The sequence below is a fragment of the Lotus japonicus genome, chromosome 3 (assembly GCF_012489685.1).
Source record: "Lotus japonicus ecotype B-129 chromosome 3, LjGifu_v1.2".
Lineage (NCBI taxonomy): Eukaryota > Viridiplantae > Streptophyta > Magnoliopsida > Fabales > Fabaceae > Lotus > Lotus japonicus.
In genome coordinates, this window is record NC_080043.1 from 4852468 (window position 1) to 4873636 (window position 21169).

Below are 21169 nucleotides of genomic sequence, written 5' to 3' on the forward strand. Positions count from 1 at the left end.
AATTGTCCATGGAACTGCTTCTGGGAATCTCGCTATTGTGGCTTGCTGGTTGCAGATATGGAAAATCCGGGATTTGGGTTTGGGTTTGTGATGGAGATGTTGAAAGGGTTTGGGTTTTTCCTTCTTCTTTTGGGATGAAGGGAAATACAATCTGGGTTTGGGGAAATACAACCGTGCGTGTCCTTCTTTTGTTTCTTGTATTGAAATTTTGTTTTATCTTCATCTTCTATGAATTTTTTTTCCTTCACAATCAACCCAGCTTTTTTAAAAAGATTATGTTAGGATTAGTTTTAATTAGAATAGGTTTTTTTATGAAATGTGATGGAAATAAAAATAAATGAATAAAATTATTTTGTATTAAAAAAAAAGATAAAAGCCACGTGGAAAAGCTAACAGTGAAAAAATTAAGACACATCAGCGACAAACACACTTTGTCCTTAATTGAATTAAAAAAAAAATTCTAAGGGACCTAATTTGATGAAATTTTTTTCTAGGTCCTGGAACTGATTCCCTTTATAATTTCAGGGGTCTTTTGACCCTTTAAACCTTAAAAAAAACATATAATATAAGGCTTCTAGAAATGAGAAAATTGTTCGTAGTTGAACGATAGCGATTTTTTCTTATTTCCATTCCTATATTAAAATTTTAGTGAATTACCTCCCTTAATTTGTTAGACTGATTGGTTTTCATCCTTTGACCATTTTGATGGACGACATGGAGCTCTAATATGTGTAGATATTTAACAACAGCGGTAGGTTTTTAACGATGTGGATTTTTTAATTTTTAAATGCACGCGTGAAATATTAGAGGGACCAAAATAAAAAATTAATTAATTCATCATCATCTCCTATCATCTTCATTTCCATCATGTTCAGCTTTCATCATCATCTTGTTCAATATTCAACTCTAACCTTAAAAAAACCAAGAAAAAAATTTCTAATTCCACAACAATTAATTAATTAAAAAAATATCTGCTTTTTCCTAATTTGATCTTTCCTTCTTTTCCCTTTGCTCTTTCACTTTTTTTTTCTTTCTTCTTAACTTTGACAAAAAATGGAAATAGAGGACTTCATACGTCTTAGCTTCTCTTTGAAAAATTTTCATTAGTTTTTGCATCTCTTAAGAAAACACAAAACAATAATAAAATGTAATTTGATTTCTCTTTACCCCTCTTTCACGCTTTTCTTTCTTCTTTCCCCGTTATCAAACTTAAGAGTCTACGCAAACTAGTTTTAGGGAGGTAAACTCGTTTCGTCGAGTTAACTCATTGACTCGCAAGAGTCTACCAATAATAAAAACCTTAATAAAACTTGTCATGGTGTATAAAGAATACATACTACAACCACCTTGGAGACATTAACCAAATAAATTCAACATTCAACTTAATAATAAAGCAAAGTTCAATAAAATGCATAAGCAGTTAAATACCAAGAGTGCGTTGTTCTTAAAAAAAGGTCTTAGAGAGAGCTCAAAATTTCAAGCGGCGACTTGCAGCGTTTGATGTCTCCTCTTCTCCTAGGGTTCGAAGGTGAATGAGGATGTTGGATTGAAATGAGAAATCCTATCTTTCTCTTAGTATTTGCTAAAAGCTTTATGTGAAAATCCAAAATTACCCCACTTAATTTGGGGATTTAGGGAAAAATTCGTTTTCTTCGTGACTCCTAGAATCGCGAGTCTATGCGAGTTTACTGAGTCAGCAAGAATTTGCTCGATTCTTGGAATTTAAGAGTTTACTATCGAGTTGACTTGTTTTGGGGACTGGAAACGTAGAATCGTAAGATTCTAAGAGTCAACTCGAGAGTTTGACAACCTTCTGTAACCCCAACATGACATTTTTTCCTAATCTGTGATCCAACACCTCTAGATCTTCCACCTTCAAAACTCACGAATCATCTTTCCCAATTGCAGAAAACTGCAAACAGAGTAAAGATGACGAGATTCAAGAGGGAGAAAGCGAGAGACTGGGAGATTTAGGTTATCTTGCACGATTTGGGTTCTCGAGATCTCAGAGAGAGAGAGAGTCGTTTGACTGATGGTTAATGTTGCTTTTGACTTGGTCTGGTGAGGTCGGTTTCAATCTAGGATCCTTTCCGACTGATTAACGATAGAAAAAAAAACTTTGGCCAGGCCCATTTCCTATGAGTGCAAGACCAAACCGACAGAAGTTCACTTGGCCTAGCCTCTCCCTCTCTTTCTCATTCACCATAAAAAATATCTCTAGCCCCTGATCTTTAACTTGCGTCGCCTCTCCACTTCTCCTTCTCATCTCAATTCACTTCCCCTTCCCAGTTCTCAACAAATCCTAGAGCTTCCACCACCAATCCATGTCTCTTCTCCCTTTCCCAGCCATTGCAACTAGTCACAGGGCTATCATCCACTTCCCTTCTCTTTTATTGTCTTCAACATTAATGTTATCCTCATTGTTTCTCTCTCCCCGTCGCAGATTTATAGAAGTTTCATCTCCTCAAAAGTTTACTCTATCTTACCTAAGGAGTTGAACCAAAAGTTTTGGCACATCATAGGTGAAGATATAACTCAGTTCTGTCTTCATGTTCTGCATGGCTCCTTATCGCCAGGTATTATTAATCGCACTTTGCTTGTACTTATCCCTAAAGTGAAAAAGCCAATGTTTGCTAATCAATTTCGGCCGATTAGTCTTTGTAACGTAATTTTTAAAATTATTACTAAGACTATGGCGAACAGATTAAAATTAATTCTGCCGGATATTATTTGTGAGGCCCAAAGTGCTTTTGTACCTGGTCTTCTGATCACAGACAATGCACTTGTGGCGTTTGAATGCTTCCATTTTATGAAGAAGAAGATCAGTGGCCGTAATGGCGTTTTGGCTCTGAAGCTTGACATGTCCAAAGCTTATGACAGAGTAAAGTGGCCTTTTTTGGCGAGTGTTGTGTTGAAAATGGGTTTCCCTCAAAATTGGGTGGATCTCATAATGAGCTGTGTAACAACAGTGAGCTTTTCAATTATGCTGAATGGTGTTCCTCAGAACCCTTTTTCACCGGGACGAGGATTGAGATGTAAGATCAAGATTTGGTCATGTGGTACAACTCTATGTTTTGATGATAACAAGTATTTATTTGTGGATGAACAACTATGATACTCTAATGTTTGTCTTGAGTGTTTTGACAAACAGGTTCTGATTCTGACACCAGAAGATATATTCGTCAGAAGTTCTGAAGATCAGAGGATCTGAAGACCAGAGGCTCTGAAGGTCCAGAAGATCTGAAGATCAGAGGATCTGAGGATCAGAGGATCAGAAGATCAGAGGATCAGAAGATCTGAGGATCAGAAGATCTGAAGACCAGAAGCTCTGAGGGACCAGAGGCTCTGAAGGTCCAGAAGCAGAAGTTACGAAGGTCAGAGGATCCAAGCATCCCTCTGACTCTAATCACCAAGCTTCACAAGTTCCAACACGAAGCATAACTCTGATCAGATGTCATTGGTTAAAGGCAAATGTCTCTATCAAGAAGTACAAGAGCAGTGTACTATTCTGACAAGCCTACCTACCAAGGTTCAGCCACAGCAGGTTCTGGAAGTTCCAGAAATGCCCTCCAACGGTCATATTCTCTCAACAGAAATATCCTTTGCACCTTGGACTATAAAAGGCTGAAAAAAAAAAGAAGAAAGCAAATAGAGAGAGATCAAGAGCTGCAATACAAGAAAAGATTCAAGCCTCTACTTTCTTCATCTGTTCTTATTTAGTTTACACTCAGCTTATTTAGAAGCAAACCTTTGTAAACACCAACCTCAAACAGTTGTTTGATTTTCCTTAAGGGACCGGGTAGGTCAGTATCCTTAAGAAGACTAAGAGAGTGAATCTTAGTGGTGATTCCTTTAGGAGATCAAGGTTGATCGGATCCTAGAGAAGACTAAGAGAGTGAATCTTAGTGATAGCTAAGTCAGTGTATTGTTAGTCACTTGTAGGTTTCAAGTGCAGTTGTAACAATTATCTGATTAGTGGATTGCCTTCATTCTAAGAAGGAAGAAATCACCTTAACGGGTGGACTGGATTAGCTTGAGGGATTTATCAAGTGAACCAGGATAAAATACTTGTGTGCTTTTCTCTTCTCTCTATCTTTATCCGCTGCACCATCTATCTTAGAGAAACCGAAAAGATTTACTTTAAATCTTAAGGGGAAAGTTTTTATATTAAAAACGCTATTCAACCCCCCCTTCTAGTCGTTTTTCACACCTTCAATTGGTATCAGAGCGCAAGTTCTGATTACCACACTTAACAGTGTTCAGTAGATCCGGGCCAGTGTGAAAAACTCATGGATTCCACCACTACTACAAGCAAATATCAATATAGTGCAAGACCACCTATCTTTGATGGTCAGAGATTTGATTTTTGGAAAGATAGAATCAAAAGCTTCTTTCTTGGCTTTGATCCTGATCTCTGGGATTTTGTTGTTGATGGCTACACCCCTCCTGTCGATGAACATGGTGTAAAGATCCCAAGGGAGAAGATGAGTGAAGATCAAAAGAAGGAGTTCAGAGATCATCACCGATCAAGAGCTATTCTGCAAAGTGCCATTTCATATGAAGAATATGAGAAAATTACTGATCGTGATTCCGCCAAGGGCATCTTTGAATCCTTGAAGATGTCTCATGAAGGAAACAAGAAAGTGAAAGAATCAAAGGCACTGTCTTTGATCCAGAAATATGAATCCTTCCAAATGGAACCTGACGAATCCATTGAGGATATGTTTTCCAGATTCCAGTTGATTATTGCTGGAATAAGACCCCTCAGCAATAGCTACACCACTGCGGATCATGTCATGAGGATCCTTAGAGGTCTTCCTGAAAGCTGGATGCCTTTGATAACTTCCTTGGAGCTAACTAGAGATGTTGAGCAGATGAGTTTGGAAGAACTCATAAGCATACTGAAGTGTCATGAACTAAAGCGTGCTGAACATCAGGATCAGAAGAAGAAGTCTATAGCCTTGAAATCCAAATCTGAAAAGGCTAAGGCTCTCCAAGCAGAAGCAGAAGAATCTGAAGAAGCCTCTGAAGATTCTGATGAAGATGAGCTGACTCTGATATCCAGAAAGCTCAACTGCATCTGGAAGCACAGGCGAAGCAAATTCAAAGGCTCATCAAAGGACAAAAAGTCAAAGAAGCATTTCAAGATCAAGAAGAGTCTGATGGTGACTTTTGATGAATCAGAGTCAGAGGATGTTGACTCTGATGGTGAAGTTCAAGGACTCATGGCTATTGTCAAAGACAAAGGAGCAGAGTCCAAGGATGCTGTTGACTCTGACTCAGCATCAGAAGGAGATCCTACCTCAGACGATGAAAATGAGGTATTCGCTTCTTTCTCAACCTCTGAACTGAAACATGCTTTGTCTGATATCATGGATAAGTATAACTCTTTATTGTCTAAGCATAAAAAGTTGAAAAAGGACTTATCTGTTGTTTCCAAGACTCCTTCTGAACATGAGAAAATTATTTCTGATTTAAAAAATGATAATCATGCTTTGGTAAATTCTAACTCTGTGCTTAAGAACCAGATTGCTAAGTTAGAAGATATAGTTGCTTGTGATGCCTCTGATTGTAGAAATGAATCTAAGTATGAAAAGTCTTTTCAAAGATTCCTGGCTAAAAGCGTAGACAGAAGCTTAATGGCTTCAATGATCTATGGCGTAAGCAGAAATGGAATATATGGCATTGTCTATTCTAAACCTTCTGAAGTTGCTGCATCATCTCTTAAGAAAGGAACTTTCTCTATGTCAAAATATCATGCTCAAATTCCTTTCCATTATCCTGCTGAAAGACCCAAAGTTGTCAGAACTTCTGGGCTAACTAACAAGAAAGGACCCAGAAAGTGGGTACCTAGGGATAAGATTATATATGTTGCAGGTATCTTCAATAGGTCCATCGAAACTCCAATCATGGAACCTGGACAGTGGATGCAAGCAACACATGACGGGAGAAAGGCATATGTCCCAAGATCCAAAACTTGAACCTGAAGGTGAAGTTAATCTTGGAGGCATCAGTAGAGTAAGATTTGGTCAAGTCAAAGCTAGCTGAAAAAGCTTGCAGAGATGAGCATGACCGTTTCAGAAAGAAACAAAGACTCAGAACTTGACGAACTAGAAGCAACAACATCAGAAGATGCTACTACAACTTCTGACTTGCGTCATCAGAAGAAGAGTAGGTTCCTAGCTTCTCATTCTGAAGTATCTGAAGATGAAATTTTGTCCAGAACGGAGATGTCACCAGAACCACACTTCTGCTCTCATCAGAAGATACACTAATCAGCAGCCAAGTATCCCTTGGTATTCCTTCTGAGGGGGAGTATTTCGTCTTATGCTTCTACTATTTTTTTTCCACCTTCATTCTTTTTGCTTATGACAAAAAGGGGGAGAACCTATAGTATCTTGACAACTCCTATATTATTTAGCTCAGAATCTAAATATTACTAACATTGATATTAAGTATTAGATTCAGGGGGAGCTTAGCTCAGAATCAAGCACGAGACTTGGATTCAGAAGGAGCAAGATAAACTATACACATCAGGATAAGTTTTAACTCTGATACCTTATACTCTGAGTGTATTCAGTTTATTTGTTTAGAGTTGTTCATCAAAATACATGGTTTTGTCATCATCAAAAAGGGGGAGATTGTAAGATCAAGATTTGGTCATGTGGTACAACTCTATGTTTTGATGATAACAAGTATTTATTTGTGGATGAACAACTATGATACTCTAATGTTTGTCTTGAGTGTTTTGACAAACAGGTTCTGATTCTGACACCAGAAGATATATTCGTCAGAAGTTCTGAAGATCAGAGGATCTGAAGACCAGAGGCTCTGAAGGTCCAGAAGATCTGAAGATCAGAGGATCTGAGGATCAGAGGATCAGAAGATCAGAGGATCAGAAGATCTGAGGATCAGAAGATCTGAAGACCAGAAGCTCTGAGGGACCAGAGGCTCTGAAGGTCCAGAAGCAGAAGTTACGAAGGTCAGAGGATCCAAGCATCCCTCTGACTCTAATCACCAAGCTTCACAAGTTCCAACACGAAGCATAACTCTGATCAGATGTCATTGGTTAAAGGCAAATGTCTCTATCAAGAAGTACAAGAGCAGTGTACTATTCTGACAAGCCTACCTACCAAGGTTCAGCCACAGCAGGTTCTGAAAGTTCCAGAAATGCCCTCCAACGGTCATATTCTCTCAACAGAAATATCCTTTGCACCTTGGACTATAAAAGGCTAAAAAAAAAAGAAGAAAGCAAATAGAGAGAGATCAAGAGCTGCAATACAAGAAAAGATTCAAGCCTCTACTTTCTTCATCTGTTCTTATTTAGTTTACACTCAGCTTATTTAGAAGCAAACCTTTGTAAACACCAACCTCAAACAGTTGTTTGATTTTCCTTAAGGGACCGGGTAGGTCAGTATCCTTAAGAAGACTAAGAGAGTGAATCTTAGTGGTGATTCCTTTAGGAGATCAAGGTTGATCGGATCCTAGAGAAGACTAAGAGAGTGAATCTTAGTGATAGCTAAGTCAGTGTATTGTTAGTCACTTGTAGGTTTCAAGTGCAGTTGTAACAATTATCTGATTAGTGGATTGCCTTCATTCTAAGAAGGAAGAAATCACCTTAACGGGTGGACTGGATTAGCTTGAGGGATTTATCAAGTGAACCAGGATAAAATACTTGTGTGCTTTTCTCTTCTCTCTATCTTTATCCGCTGCACCATCTATCTTAGAGAAACCGAAAAGATTTACTTTAAATCTTAAGGGGAAAGTTTTTATATTAAAAACGCTATTCAACCCCCCCCCCCTTCTAGTCGTTTTTCACACCTTCATGAGACAGGGCGACCCTTTGTCCCCTTATTTGTTCATCTTATATGGAGAAGTTTTTTCTGCTCTAATTAATAATGCAGTGTTGACCTCTTCTCTTCATGGTGTTAGGATTGCTAGATCAGCTCCTGTAATATCTCATTTACTGTTTGCAGACGATAGCGTCATTTTTGCGAGAGCAACAGTAGATGAAGTGGAATGTGTGAAAGAGATTCTTTCAACGTATGAACGGGCCTCAGGACAAGTCATTAACCTTGACAAGTCTACGCTCACGTGTAGCCGAAATGTTCCAGATGATTGTTTTAATCACCTTAAAGGGTTGATGCATGTAAAGGTTGTTGAGTGTTTTGACAAATATCTTGGGTTACCAACCATTATTGGGATGTCCAAAACCCAGATATTTAATTTTGTCAAGGATCGGGTTTGGAAAAAGCTCTTTCTCGAGCTGGAAGGGAGGTTTTGGTCAAGGCGGTTGCTCAAGCTATCCCGTCCTATGTCATGTCTTGTTTTCTCCTTCCGGATGGGTTATGCTCTCAGATTGAATCCATGATCAATCGCTTTTACTGGGGTGGTAATGTTGATGCCCGGTGTGTCCATTGGTTGAAATGGGACTCTCTATGCAAACCAAAGCAGGAGGGTGGTTTGGGTTTTCGGGACTTCAAAGCTTTTAATACCGCTTTGGTCGGGAAGAATTGGTGGCATATTATGGCCAAGCCTAACACTATGCTAGCCAAGGTTTACAAAGCCGTGTATTTCCCTAAGTGTTCATTACTTGATGTGAGGAAGGGATACCGGCCAAGCTATGCTTGGACAAGTATTATGGGTTCTGCATGGATCTTTGAACAAGGTGGTCTTTGGCGTGTGGGTGATGGAAGAAATATCAAAGCATGGCAGCATAAGTGGATCCCTTCTTCAAGCCCACTTGTCTATAGAGAAGAGGTTGCAGCTGATTTGGGTGTGGTCCATGTCTCAGATTTGATGCTCCCCGATGGTGCTGGTTGGGATCGTGACAAGGTGGAACATTTGTGCTGGCCTCCCTCAGCAAGTGCAATTCTGTCCATCCCCTTGTCCATGCTTGGTTCGACCGATTGTTTCTTCTGGCCTGCTACTGTTGATGGCTCATATTCTTCAAAAACAGGTTACCACTTCATTCGAATGAAGCATCATGAAGGCACACCAACGATCTCCTCAGGCCCATCTTTAGCTCTAGGGATATGGAATAAACTTTGGAAGGCTGCGGTTGCACCGAGATGTTGCGAAACGACATGGAGGGCTTGCTTAAACCTTCTTCCCGTTCGCGAGATCCTTCACAGACGCGACATGGCTGCGGATCCCTCGTGTCCATGGTGCCAGGAAGCGTCGGAGACCGTTTCGCACGCTCTCCTCTCTTGCCCGTTCGCGCAGCAGGTCTGGTTTGCGTCTCCCCTGGGCTATCGTTTCCAAGAGGAACAACCGGTGCAGACTTTTCTCTCGAGGTTCCTAGCAGCAGCGGATGATAGAGCAGCTGGTTTATGTTTCTCAATCCTCTATGCGCTTTGGCATGCACGTAACGACTTACTCTTTAATTCCTCCACATCGTCGGTTGTTCAAGTGCTACAGCGAGCGGCGGGTCTGTGCCCTTCGGAGAGTTCTTTGCAGGAACCGTCACGGCCTAGTCGGGAGCTGCCATCGTCATGGTCTTGCCCTCCAGCAGGTATGTTCAAGATCAACTTTGATGCTTCTTTGCATGTCTCTCATGAGGCTGGTTTTGGTTTTGTGGCGAGGAACAAGGATGAAGAAGTTCTGGCAGCAGCTACAATGGTTATGGGGCCGGTTCTATCTCCGATTCTAGCCGAGGCTCTTTGTCTAAGATGGGCACTTGGTTTAGCTCGTGAGCTTGGATTCCGGCGAGTATGGTTTGAGACAGATTGTTTGGCGCTCCACACCTACTGGGGTCGGAGAGATACTGGGTTCGCTCACTTGGAAACGGTGGTTAATGATTGTCGTTTGTTAGTTTCACATTTTGATGTTTTCAATTTTATGTTTGTGCGTAGAACTGGCAACTGTGTTGCTGACGCTATTGCTAAGTTAGCTTTTCGTTTGGGTTGTTTGGTTTGGATTGAAGAGGCTCCTTTGGAGGTTTCCTCTCTTATCCAGAACGATGTTGCTGTTTCTGTGGTTTCTTCTTAATTGAATGATTTCCATTTTCAAAAAAAAAAAACTTATAAAGAGATAATAATATAAGAAATGACTGAATGATATGATGTGATGTGATACGAAAAGGGAGAAATAGGAAGAAAAAGAACATGAAAATCAAATGGAAAAGAAAGTGTAGTGGGAACCGTGGGAAAGTATCCTATTATCCAAAATTACACTGCCAATAACAGGGTAACACGTATATCTTTCTTTCTTCCCCTTTGGTCATAATCCTTCATCGCCCTCTTTCACTACTATGAATTTGCACTTCCAATTGGATTTACTTTGGGGTAGTAAACAGTGAGCGGTGAGTCGGTTGCATCAAAGGGTCTCTCAAAATCGAAGAAAATGGGAAGAATCTTTGCAGTGGAGCTGGAGGGTAGGTCATATGGTTGCAAGTCTTGCAAAACCCACCTGGCACTCGCAGATGATCTCATCTCTCGGGTACCATTTACCTCTTTTCTCATCAAATTTAGTTAAAAATACTGTATTTTTATCTGATAATGTTGTGTGTGAGCTCAACTGTTTGTGAACTAGCCATGAATGAAGAACATCATCAATTTTGTTTTTTTTCAGGTTTGGAAGAACATTATTTGATTTTTATCTCGTTTTTCTTATGTTGTTATATGAAAATTTACTGTCTTTCTTATGTTGGGTATGCAAGCTTTGATAATCAAGTGCTAGAAACATGACCCCTGGTTGGAAAAAATCAAATTTTGATAAATTGGGTATGTAAGAGTCTATTGTATATGCTAAGTGGGGTGTGAAGTCTTTACATTTATAGTAGTAGTCAGATTAGTATAGAATCTTGTTTGGCACTTGTAGTTAGATGAGTACATCCTTTTAAACATGGGTGAATTTTTCAGGGATTAGTTTCACATAAAACTCACCCCTACAAATTTTCTAACCCTTTTTTGTGGGCTGTACCTAACTGACCCTTATAACCCAGAAGGTTGTACCTTGACTACTGTATCCTTGAACATTTCTGATTTCTATCCTTCCGAGTTAAGTCTAGATGACAAGGTTATTAATTTCTAAACCCAGTGATAATGTATCATCATCATCTAAATCTTTTTTCCCTCTAGATGGGTTGGCTATATAAATCAGTCTATGCAATAATACTATGTTGTATATTAACTTATTAAGTCTACAGATATACTATTGACCTCTAAGTCCCTCTTAATGACCTGCCCTATGGTTTTCCCAACTCTCCCTCCGCCTCTAACCACCGGCAAGTCTGGTGATAGCATTTACTTTACACTATAAAAGGTCCCTATTGAATAAGGCTGTTTTTAATTTAACAATTCCAAGCGAGGTGCTAGAAAATGGATTGATCTGCTTTTGCTAAATAAGTTAGAAAAACATGCGTTTTGAAGTCCTAATCAATGGCAACAAGTGCTTCTTGAGTCTGACTGGGGGGTCATTCGAATTAATCTATCATAACGACTTGCAATTAGAAGTTTCATAAAGGGTTATGTTTCTTATTATTCTGGCAAACTGTACACTTAATATAACTCTGGAGATCTTTTGTGTCGTACCATCTTTTCAACTCTTAGGTAAGTTATCTTTTACAAACCTCCTCTGCTTCTCTTTTTCATTCTCAGTAGCATTCCATGGAAGCTTCTACCTCCATTGAAAAAACAACAAACTCATAATGCCTATCTGGTATAAACAAATGGCTTATAAATAATTTTATTCAGCAATTGTCACGATGACCTTTGTGCTGAGTGGGGGTTACCTAGTATAGTATATTAGTATGTAATAGGCTAGTCCTCCATTTCTTTATCTGTTATTATAGTAGAAGGGTACTTAATAACTATGTTGACCGAAAATCCTATTTACAAATACCGGTGCTTTGTTGGATGAATCATTGATATCATTCACTTTGATCCTTTTGCTGTTCAATCCTGCTTATGGATAAATCAAAGATATGTTGATGTGATTGCAACTTGTGGTCAGGAGAGTGAAGTTCACTTCTATAATTGCATTGAAGACAAATTTTCAAATAAGAAAATCATTGGATAAAACACCACAGGTTGATATTCTCAGAGGTGTACTCAGTAACTGTCCTCAGCCAGTATGTTGAGTCAAAATTCTATAATCGAATAAAGAGAGGGTCCTCTGTAATATTTCTGCAAGAACTAATTTATGTCCTTCTAAGTGTTGACTACATGACTGTTGGATCATTTCTTATAATACCTGATTTTGTATCCATCTTATTGTGGTGGGTGCTTTTTCTTGATTATCACATATTAAGAAGAACTATTTTAATAAATAATAAATAACTACATATACGACATTAAACAGTGCGAGGGAGAATAGCATGACAGCTAATTATTTTTGTGCTTCTAATTGAATGCATCATCTCTGCCTTGTTTGTCTTTCTCGATTTCTGTCATTGTATTATTTTAACTGTTCTGCTGGATTCTTAAATGAGTTCTCAATCTTAATATTTGATTACAATTCTTGCCAGGGATTTTATTGCCAGCGGGGAAAAGCATACCTCTTCAATAATGTGTGAGTATTTTTCAGTTCTTATTGGTTAATCCAACCATTAGTGAGGACAGTGAAGGGAATCATGCATTTTAAATGCTAGTTCCCGACTCTTTTGCTCCTGAAATTATTAATATACAGAAGGCATGCATGATTGAAAGGATTTTATTTGATGTATTAAAACTTATAACATGATATCCATGTGCTAATGACTTAGGCATCTAAAAGGGGGAAAAACTATTAATGAGCCAGTCAGTTCAACTCCTTGTGCATAATCCTTTTTTTTATATAAAGTCATGGTTTGACATTACACTCCCTAATTCACTTATTTGTACCTTATTGTCAATAAAAATTACAAATAGATTTAAGCCCTCTTTCCTATCAGAGCTATATAGGGAATTGTGAAGATGAAAATATTTCTAGACCTGAATGTTCCACTTCTCATCGGTATGCTTATGTTTTGGCTCCATGATCCAGTGTGAACTTCACAATTGGAGAGCTAGAGGAAAGGGCGATGCTTTCAGGATTGCACACCGTGGCAGATATTTTTTGCTGTTGCTGTGGACAAATAATCGGCTGGAAATATGTAATCCTTCTCTTACCCTGTCTCATTTTCATAAATCATATATCTTGAAATAAGTGTTGTTGGTGAGATCTTTTAGAATGTATATTCTGCATGGCGTGGCCAGAATGTTTTTGGTCTAGTCTATCCATTATCCCCATTTTTGTTCCTGCCAACTTCACATCACTTTTTGATCCCTTTAAAATTGTATCTCTCAGGAATCTGCTCATGAGAAGAGCCAAAAGTATAAAGAGGGGAAGTTTGTTCTTGAAAGGTATTATCTCATTTTGTTGTTACAGTTAAGTTATGCTTTATCCTCCAGAGTGTATTCATACTGATTGTGCATGTTTATCAGAGGAAGGATTGTTGATGAAATTGATTTCTCCACTGAATTCCGCGTGGACAGCTGTATCAGCATGAGTGATTCTGAAGATGCTTAAGCATATTAAAATCATCTGTACTTGTTGAATCAGGTGAAAGAAGCGTTGTTGTGTTATGTGAAAAATAAGGTAGAACCATGAATGTGTTCAGAGTCAGAATAAGAGTGAGTTTTTCTTTTTTACAATTTGTTTGTTGTAGTAGTAGTAGTAAATAGAATGTAGAGTTCTCAATGGTGTGTAATGTCAGTGGACAGAAGGAAATGAAACCATTTGTTTCAGATTTGCCCCTAGCTCTTTTTCAAACAGAGGCGAGGCTAGAAATGTAACTTAATTTTTTTTCTTTTTATTATATAAGAATCTAATTTTGTTTGTTGGGATTGCCATATCAATGCATAAAGGAATATATAAATAAAATTACGAAGTTAGGGGTGCTATGTTATTGTTAGACTATTGGAAGGCCTAAACTTTCAGGACTTGAACTCAGTGTTTCTTCAACATAATGAATCAAAAATTCACATGTTGAAGAAAATTAAGACTAATTAAATCTTGTGTGGCCTGCTCTAATTAGTTGGATTCTACCACTTCGGCACTGATATTTGAAGTACACTTCTGATGGCTTCATGGGAAGCTAAATCCATTTGCCTAAGATTTCACTTTTGCATAGTTTCATTAAAATCATCAGGTGATATAAGTTGTTGTCATCTGAGAGTTGTACCTAAATATAAAGTTGGAAAATAATGGGTTCACACCCTAAATTCATCTAGAGTTAGATATGAAGAGAAGAGAAAAATAAGTAATATAATATATGATGTGATAGACTGATAGTAGAAGAAAAGAGATAGGAAGAGAAAATTAGGTGTTACAAGAACAAATCTTGGTTTGATGACCTTATTTTTGTTGAGAAAAAGTCATTCTTGAAGTGAAATGTATAAAAATTATTGGCTTAAATATGTTTTTGGTCCTTATAATATACCCTATTTTCGTTATTAGTCCTTTTAAAAAGTTCTGTTTTTCATCCTCAACATATCAAAAGTTTTGTTTTTAGTCATTGGAGTCATATTTTTCATTCACTACTAACAGAAGAAACAGTGCCAAGAACCCCTTCTATCTATACGATTTTGTGCCATATCTTCCTTCTTAAACCTCTCAAACCTTGGACTAGCAAAATCGTCATTGTCTTCATCACATGCATCACTAAGAAGTTCTTCAGTTTGATAATCATCATCAGCCTCATGCACTACGGAATACAGATACGGGCTTCATCAACCTTGCTCCTCATAGGTTTTTGTTGGTGTTATTTTCATTGTAACTTTTTTGGATGAAAAAGTTGATTGAAGGACTAAAAATAAAACATTTGATATGTTGAGGATGAAAGTCGGAATTTTTAAAAAGGACTAAAAATAGAAATAGGGTATATTATAAGGACCAAAACATATTTAAGCCAAAAATATTTATATTTTTTTAAAATAATTCTATATTACCATTTAAAAAACAATTCTTTTAAACTTTTGTAATATTATTTCGAAAACAAACATTTTCAAACTTAATTCCTTAATTCTATGAAAAAGACACTGAAAATCACTTTAAAACAAACTGACTTCATAAATATACTTCTTTTGAAAAACAATTATTTAAAATTCTTGTTGTCTGATCCCCCATCTCGATTATAAGAAATAGAGTCTTTAAACCAAGATTTGTCATCTCAAATCCCCACCAAAAAGCTTTTCCACAATACTCGTGTTCCTTCCTGTCACAAATAGATCATCTATATAGTGAGTTGACGAGAATTTCAGCTCAATCTAGCTTGGCATACAACATTTATTCCAACAACCTTTTGACAATTCAAAAGTTAACCAAGTCTTCATTGATTATGTTATAAGACACATTTAAAAAATCTAATTTTACATCAAGTTGAAATTGTCTTTAATTATTATTCGTCGCTACAACTAGTGGCCCATTGGTGTCCAATCGAGTAACTGGTGCAATGTTCATTCAAAAAAAAAAAATCTAAGCAAAACTTCTCTCCACAAGTCTTGTCATGTATTTATCAATACAACCATCCTCTTGACCGTAAATTATATTTTTTCCTTGAGGTCTTTCCATAAATATCTAGGTTTGGTTATCCTCATTATTGATAAATCCTCCTTTGTTATAGTAATCCGATTTTTATTTTTCTTTGCTTCTTCATAATCTACAGGTTCACACACAACTATATTACATCTTCATAAACATTAGAGCAATCTAGTACCTTCTATTGGAACATCATCCACAAACTCGTTCTTTCATACTTCATTTTTTTTTTATATTTCCAATCCCATTCTTTATGTTCCACAAAGTGCACATCCCTGCTACTATCAATAATTAATTCTAGTTTGTGGCAGCAAAACACTATAGGCTTTGCTAACTGTAGTGTAGCCAACTAAAATTCCTAATAACACTTTTATCCAACTTATCTTGCTTGCTTTGTGAAACATGAGAGAAGCAGTCACATACAACCAAATACTTTATGAAATTTTGGAGAGGTTTCTAACCATACCAAGTCTAGAACAGCATGTTAGAATCTGTCACGCAGAATATAATGGCTGACATCAAGCTGCAAGGAGAGGTTAGCTGGGAACTATTGATTACTTATATAGTTAGCGCGTATTCAAATTCCTATTTCTTTTTGCCACTCACGCAGGCCCATTCATCCATGTGGGATACTTCTATGCCTTCTAGGAATGGTGAATATCTTTGTATGATGTACTGGACCTGCATAACGCACAATGGCATGAACTCAGGTACATCATGGAATTAAGCAGTTCCACCAAGGGGACAATTAAGAGAGGGCTGCATTTTAAATAAGAAAATAATGGCCATTAAGTAAATAACCTGTTCAGATAAAATGCCAGAGAGACCAATAACTGCTCCAGGCTTCGCACAAGAGACAATTTGATCAGCAAGATCTAACAAAGGGTTTAAGAGCATATTTGCAATGACCACATCATACTTATACTGGCCGGTAACTGTTTGTATCTCACAAGTTCTTTCACCCTCTACAACTCCAGATTTCGAGTCAGCCTTGAAGGATGAAGAGGCATCGCTAGCAATAAGGAGCAGTTGCATTTTGTCTGGTTCAATGTTGTTCAGGGCAGCATTTTCAGATGCTGATGCAATTGCATCAGAATCTATATCAACTCCAACAGCAAAGGCAGCACCAAACTGAGAGGGCAACAAGATATCAAAATTTGAATTGAAGAGTCAACTACATAATAGATAATGTAAACAATACGAAAAAGCTGTTAAAGGGAGTTATTTGAAAGTATTGGATAAAAACAAGTGCTTATTATGAGAAAAACATAACAAACAAGTTCTAGAGAAAGATATGGTGTTACTATTAAAAATAATGGCAATTATATCAAAATAAGTTAGCCTACTCAAATATATGGATAACTGGGTATGCATAATTGGCAGAAAAATATCGCATTAGATTTATGAAAATTTAATAAATGAACTGTAATTCCAGTTAAAGATGTTCACCCATAGGCACGTCTTGCAGTTTCCATAGTATTAGAATTATAGAAGGTCACATCTAAATCAAAGCATTTACATGAATGCATAATGTCTAAATTCATTATTCATATCTGACCATAACATGTGATCCCTGGATTGTTTACCCCTGTTTCAATGCATTATCTTCACAGCAGTTTCTAATAAAATTTACAACAAAAACATTTTATTATGTTGAAGATACTAGGACAAAATAACTAAAAGTACATGAAAACTGGTAATATGTTAAACTTGTAAATTCGTTAAAATTAGGCTCTTTGCAAAGAAGCAGTAATCAATAGCACAAGTTAAGCTCAAGTGAAGGTATTTTCAATAAAACTAGAGTTCGGGACTGCGTTCTCCAGTCCAGCTTACTGAGACTCGAGATGAAATGGTTAAAGACCATTAGGATGCTCCTAAGTTTTCTAGTTCCATAACATTTGTTTTCATTTTAGTTCAATTCTATAGTATACTGATCATCAGCTGAATACCTTCAGAGCTGCAATGGCAAGAATTCCAGTGCCTGTGCCATAGTCCAGGATGTATTCTCCTCCTTTTACACAACCATGTAAGAGTAATAGACATAGTTTGGTAGTGGCATGTTCCCCTGTTCCAAAAGCTAGCCCAGGATCTAGAATTATATTTGTCGCTTTATCATCCTGTACAGAATTCAGGATTTATCAAAAGAAAATTCCTTCATGGTTTTCAACCTTAGTCTCACACAAAATATTCAAATTAAGAGGACCCATATGCAATAGATAGTTACAGAAGTTGCAAAAAACAAACAAATAAATAGAGTTGGCCTACATAGCAAGCAACCTAGCAACACTTGATACATAAATAAAGTTTAAGATGGTAATACCGGTGGCCGTGGGGCACTCCACTTGGGTACCACCCATAGGTCTTTAGTGACTTCTACTGGACAAAACGATTCCTGTAAGCACAGATAAATAAGTTTGGTAAGTTTATTTTCAATAACGAATCATAGAATTATAATTTTACAGCAATATGAATGATTTCCTATTGAACAGCATGCCCCATATAAGAAAGTTAAGGTTAAAAAACAGTAAACTGCAGCTACCGGATAAAAGCAAACAATTAGTATTTAGCAAAAACTAGTTAGAAATGATTCCATTCTATCAAAATTTCCTTTATTAGAGACAGATTACAACTTTACATTAAAAGCCAATTTCTGGCACACAGAGGAACACTCCTGTGATTCCACTTGTACCCCATAATTACGATAACTAATTTGGGAAAATACACTACAGAAGATGGAGACAGCAATTCTGCCACCCTCCTTTAGAGTGAAAGACAAAGAAAAACATCCTTCTCATCAAAACCTTTGTCACATATATTACAATGAAGAGGCTAGATAGCAGGGGAGAAATAAATTTGATGCACATATTTTAGATTCAGTCACCTCAGTAACATAACAAGAGAGCAACTAATGAAGAAAAAGGTGACCAGAAGAAGCAAAGCAAATTGACCTGAGCTCTCTTCATCCAATTTTCCTCATTAACTTTAACTTCATATCTTGGTATCTCTTTCAAGCCAATAGAGTCAGCTGCATGCGAAATGCCAACATTTATATCTTCACCTTCGGAAAAGATGGAACTAATGCAAATCTGCAGAAAAATATATTATTTTAGAACTCACACTAAAACAGTACAGTACACCGTTTCAATATTTAATTCAGAAATATTTATCAAATATACGGTGAAACATTACATAAACAATAAATACCATATTTCCTTAAACGAGGAGATTGATCAAAGTATGTCATCAATATGAGCACCAGTCTAGTGACAGGCTGAAATTTATTATCTCTGGAATGATAGGGATTGTTCAAGGGTACTGGAGGATTTTGGTATTGATATTTATTATTAATAGACACAAATGTCATGTAACTTGAGGATTTAGGTTAACTAGGATGGTTTTAAAATAAATCAGGATTGTATTTAATAAGATGTATATGAAATTAAGTGAGGGGTTTTCTCTAGTAAAATTAAGATTATTATGGTTTCTGTATAGGGAGATTATGACACATTTTGAATTTACATTGGCAATGCTGAATGACCTTCTATAGTTGTACTGCCAAGAATAAAATTCTTTAGATATCCTAAACCAGTGTTGTTAATTGCAGATCGCGGGTCATGCCGGAAAGCCAAAATCCCGCCATACATGACAAATAATGGCGGAATATGGCGGCCATATGGCTGGATTTCGGCCATGGCGGAACGCCAAAAACCAACATGAGAAATCGCCATGGCGGCACCATGGCGTATATTAGATAACACTGTCCTAAACATAATTAATGTGCATTGGAGAACATGATTATACTCCTTTCTTCGTTTAATGGATTGTCATCTTTCTTTGCTAAAGATTCGATTAGTCTTCTGATCGAAAATCTATCACAATCATAAATAGCATTGCATTTGAAATATACCAAACCAAATTTTTCATCAGAAACAAAATCCAAAGCAACAATGTTAAGGAAAAAAAATTAAAAGTAAAAAGAACCTGCAAAATCAAAAGATAAAAGTCTACCTCATCTCTACGTTGACACACATCATCTTGATCAATGCTAACAGAAGTTGCACCAAAGCATAAAAGAGCTTCTGCAAGCACATCCTTGTCAGAACAAAGAGGAGGGAATGTCAAAAAAATTGGCAACATAACAAGGTGCATGCATATCACATAATCCAAAAGATAAACACGCTATTAGAGTCTAGCTGACATTTCCTTCAACAGAAACCATGAACTCCAGTTACTTCATCAATGCAATATACCAATGTCACAATTGTTACTCCAAACCTATAAACTACCTTTTTCCCCCTAAAAAAAAACACTGGTTCAGATTTCTTCATACCCCATGAAACTAAATTAGAGTTAGTTACTTGCTCTGACACTATACACCAATTTCAAAACAAGGGTGAGTTAAAGCTCTGAACTTTTTCCACTTCTGAACACACACACTCACTGATTAAGCAGCATTACAATGTAAAAATTGAAAAGAAGAAGGAAATGCCGAAGAAAATGGTGAATTACCGCACTATCTTTAGGACAGTGAATCAGAACCGAAAGATAAGGTGGAGGTGAAGCCAGTGACTTGTCTTGTAGAGAAGGGGAAGAAGAAGAAGCTGTTGAAAACTTGGCATTTGCAGCTGCAGCATGAATGTTGATTGGGATATGTGGAAGCCATTGGTAACTGACTTTGTGATGGTGGAAGAGAATGGGAAGGGATGAGATTGCAGACGGTGGTGAACCTGTGAGGCGGCGGGAGATGGTGGCGGTTGGTGGATGAGTGCAGGTTAGGTGTTTGAGGAAATGCCGCGCAGACATGAAGTGAGACATTTGAGTGCTGCTTTGAATTGGATAATTCATTTTATATCATATCATTCCAATCAAATTCTTACATCATGACATGGGTCGGTGACTCAATGACATAATATTATTTTTTGGGTGAATGGTCACTTTGGTCCCTAAAGTTGTAGGTGTCGGACATATTAGTCCCTATTCTTCAGAAATGTCTCCCGTAGTCCCTAATGTTTGCAAACGTCGACCACGTTGGTCCTTGGCCGTTTTCCCGTTAGTGAACATTAACAGAGATAATGATTTGGCACGTTAAGTGCCCTAATGGCGTTGCCACGTGGATCTGAACGTTGGGGGAAACATTGAAACATCAATTTAGTCCCTTTCTTCCTTATAAGAACAAGAACCCTAGAACCCTAGAACATTGAAACATCAATTTTGTTATGATGGATGCTAGTGTATATGCAAAGGGAACTGGATGCTAGTGTATATGCAATTTTGTTTGGGAAGCCTAGCAAACCCAATACATTCACCTCCAAAATCAAGATCAAAACTTCCTACTCCAGAAAACCCAATCAATAAATCCCACACCTACCCAGAATCAGAAAACAAATTGGAATAAAACCAACCATATTCAAGAAAGAAAAATCAGTATCAATTTAACTCCATTAAATTCTTTTTACCCAAATCAGAAAACATAAAAACCCTAGACTATTAGATCCAAAATTGACAAGAGGAAACACCTCTTAGCAGTGGTTTGGCCTCGGATTTGAGAAGAGGAGGTCGAAAGCTTCAAGAAATTGCCCTTGATTTTCAGAACGAAGCTCGCCGGAGAAGACACCGGTGGCGGCTAGGGTTTTGTTTCTCCTCTGTTCTATGTAGCTTCTCGCCGCTC

At 37.4% G+C, this 21169-nt stretch overlaps 3 protein-coding genes across 3 annotated transcripts; 2 read left to right on the top strand and 1 right to left on the bottom strand.

Annotated features, from left to right (window-relative positions):
- Positions 1–2692: 2692 nt before the first annotated feature.
- On the top strand, positions 2693–8371 carry LOC130743447 (uncharacterized). Its single transcript, XM_057595701.1, has 2 exons — positions 2693–3035; positions 7977–8371. Exons 1-2 carry the CDS (start codon positions 2693–2695, stop codon positions 8369–8371), a joined length of 738 nt encoding a protein of 245 aa, XP_057451684.1.
- Positions 8372–10180: 1809 nt separating this feature from the next.
- Positions 10181–13800, top strand: LOC130749010 (protein yippee-like At5g53940). Its single transcript, XM_057602269.1, has 5 exons — positions 10181–10440; positions 12470–12513; positions 12967–13075; positions 13270–13325; positions 13407–13800. Exons 1-5 carry the CDS (start codon positions 10345–10347, stop codon positions 13489–13491), a joined length of 390 nt encoding a protein of 129 aa, XP_057458252.1. The 5' UTR covers positions 10181–10344; the 3' UTR covers positions 13492–13800.
- A 1993-nt stretch (positions 13801–15793) lies between these two features.
- Positions 15794–20352, bottom strand: LOC130749836 (uncharacterized). The gene is made up of 7 exons (XM_057603197.1): positions 20011–20352; positions 19510–19593; positions 18450–18587; positions 17822–17893; positions 17451–17618; positions 16303–16632; positions 15794–16182 (listed from the first exon to the last, which is right to left on the bottom strand). Exons 1-7 carry the CDS (start codon positions 20344–20346, stop codon positions 16087–16089), a joined length of 1224 nt encoding a protein of 407 aa, XP_057459180.1. The 5' UTR covers positions 20347–20352; the 3' UTR covers positions 15794–16086.
- Between the last annotated feature and the right edge of the window lie 817 nt (positions 20353–21169).

Excerpts from the sequence above, each read along its gene's own strand:
- LOC130743447 (XM_057595701.1), top strand. The coding sequence starts at position 2,693 with ATGGCGAACAGATTAAAATTAATTCTGCCGGATATTATTTGTGAGGCC. Across the intron at positions 3,036-7,976 it reads ACCGGGACGAGGATTGAGAT|ACGATAGCGTCATTTTTGCG; the intron begins GTAAGATCAAGA and ends TACTGTTTGCAG.
- LOC130749010 (XM_057602269.1), top strand. The coding sequence starts at position 10,345 with ATGGGAAGAATCTTTGCAGTGGAGCTGGAGGGTAGGTCATATGGTTGC. Across the intron at positions 10,441-12,469 it reads CAGATGATCTCATCTCTCGG|GGATTTTATTGCCAGCGGGG; the intron begins GTACCATTTACC and ends AATTCTTGCCAG. Across the intron at positions 13,076-13,269 it reads AAATAATCGGCTGGAAATAT|GAATCTGCTCATGAGAAGAG; the intron begins GTAATCCTTCTC and ends TGTATCTCTCAG.
- LOC130749836 (XM_057603197.1), bottom strand. The coding sequence starts at position 20,346 with ATGAATTATCCAATTCAAAGCAGCACTCAAATGTCTCACTTCATGTCT. Across the intron at positions 17,894-18,449 it reads ATTGGATGAAGAGAGCTCAG|GAATCGTTTTGTCCAGTAGA; the intron begins GTCAATTTGCTT and ends CTGTGCTTACAG. Across the intron at positions 16,633-17,450 it reads TTGCCATTGCAGCTCTGAAG|TTTGGTGCTGCCTTTGCTGT; the intron begins GTATTCAGCTGA and ends TTGCCCTCTCAG.